The 1,529-nt window shown below is 33.4% G+C and overlaps 1 protein-coding gene across 1 annotated transcript in view; it reads right to left on the bottom strand.

The window, feature by feature from the left end:
* ncoa1 (nuclear receptor coactivator 1) overlaps nucleotides 1-1,529 on the bottom strand; it is a gene marked incomplete in the record, with an annotated part of 83,714 nt that overhangs the window by 10,080 nt on the left and 72,105 nt on the right. The window contains 1 exon segment of the mRNA XM_014031271.1: nucleotides 1,086-1,178. Coding sequence (XP_013886725.1) covers nucleotides 1,086-1,178 — 93 coding nt within the window.

Here is a 1,529-nt window from a genome sequence, read left to right as displayed (position 1 = left end):
CAGTAAATTTACTGTAATTTATTATGTTGATTTCTATACATTTTTCCTCAGTTACTAACTTTTTTTACCCCAGAATTTGGCTTGCCGTACAGTTTTATCTTAATAAAAACAGATATGATATAATACACAACAAAAAACATACAATTTCTGAGAATTTTAGTTCTAAATTGAGGTGAAAAGTATTGTCTGTAGTTTATTTAAAACACAAATGATCAAATGCCAGGTTAAGATCACACACTGGATTTTAAATACAATTTCTTGCCATCTTTCCCATCAAGGTTTCTGAGTTTATTAATTCGGAGTTAACCGAGGAAATTCACACCAAAACATCACGTATTCATGGTATCCGGTAGGGCTGCACGATATCAGCAAAACCTGCGATTCAATGCTGAATATTGAAATGACAATATGACCTGTAATAAGTGCAACTAGACACAGCTGCTGTTTTAGCAGTGAAACAACAAACTACAGTTTCTTAATGACCTTTAAGTGCCCATGACATCAAACTTTTGTACTAAATATGAATACATTTTTGGAAAGACGACATTAATAACATACTGCAAAACAAATTTCACGCCACTGACACGAGCAGTTGTTGAGATAGTCGGATGTGAAGTAATAGGAAGTGATGTCATAGGGTAATGTCTGCATGTGAGCAGAGCACTGATATCTGTTTCTTTAGATTATTTTGAGTCTCTATCAGAGTCAGCGTTTAAATAAAATAGTTTTAATAAACAAAAATCAGAGAGTTTATTTTCTTAAAGACCCTTTGATGTCACTTCSTGTTTCACTTTGGCTGAGCCACGTTCAAAGGAAAATATGTTAGTTATGTGAAAAAATGGGTAAAAGCATGTTTACTATGTCAAGTTTCTTCAATATATAGATGTTTTCTTTGACATTATGTATTTGAAGGATACGTTTTAAAACATCTCCCTCATAAAATGTTTTATAATGTTCTAAATACTGAAAACACGCCTGCACAGAGCTGTTTGATGGAAAGAACACAGGCTGCTGTTGTGATGAATTTGAGATACATTGTGCGGCCCTAGAATCTGGAGTGTAAAAATAAAGCTGTTTTTTTTTACCTGTGGGGTCCTGCTTCGTAATAAAGGACTCCGAGCTTACAGGCTGAGTGCGCGGCATCCGACAGGCGATGCAGATCAGGCAGCTCTGCAGTTCTGAAGAACAAAAAACATAAAACGTGAAAAATCTGTAATCATGAGGAAAAACTACTWATAAATTAAATATATCACATTTTCATTGCCAGATCTTCTTGTATGTTTACTGAAAATTTAGGACAGGGTTCCAACAGCTTAAAACAAGTTAAATTTAAGACTTTTTAAGACCCATTTAATGCCACTTGAAACTTATTTTAAGACCAAATTCACAAAAAAACAATACGAAAAAAAGAAGAAAAGTTTAAGATGAGATGAGCTGCATCAGGACAAAACCAGAAAAAAAAAACTTAGCAACAAAGTTACCCAAATGTTTACTTTATTAAAGCAAAACTTTGTGAACTTTAACAAAAT

Source organism: Austrofundulus limnaeus, unplaced genomic scaffold (assembly GCF_001266775.1).
Source record: "Austrofundulus limnaeus strain Quisiro unplaced genomic scaffold, Austrofundulus_limnaeus-1.0 Scaffold1214, whole genome shotgun sequence".
NCBI classification, from domain to species: Eukaryota; Metazoa; Chordata; class Actinopteri; order Cyprinodontiformes; family Rivulidae; genus Austrofundulus; species Austrofundulus limnaeus.
The sequence above is the reverse complement of the archived record's forward strand: the minus strand, read 5'-3'. Positions and strand labels throughout refer to the sequence as shown.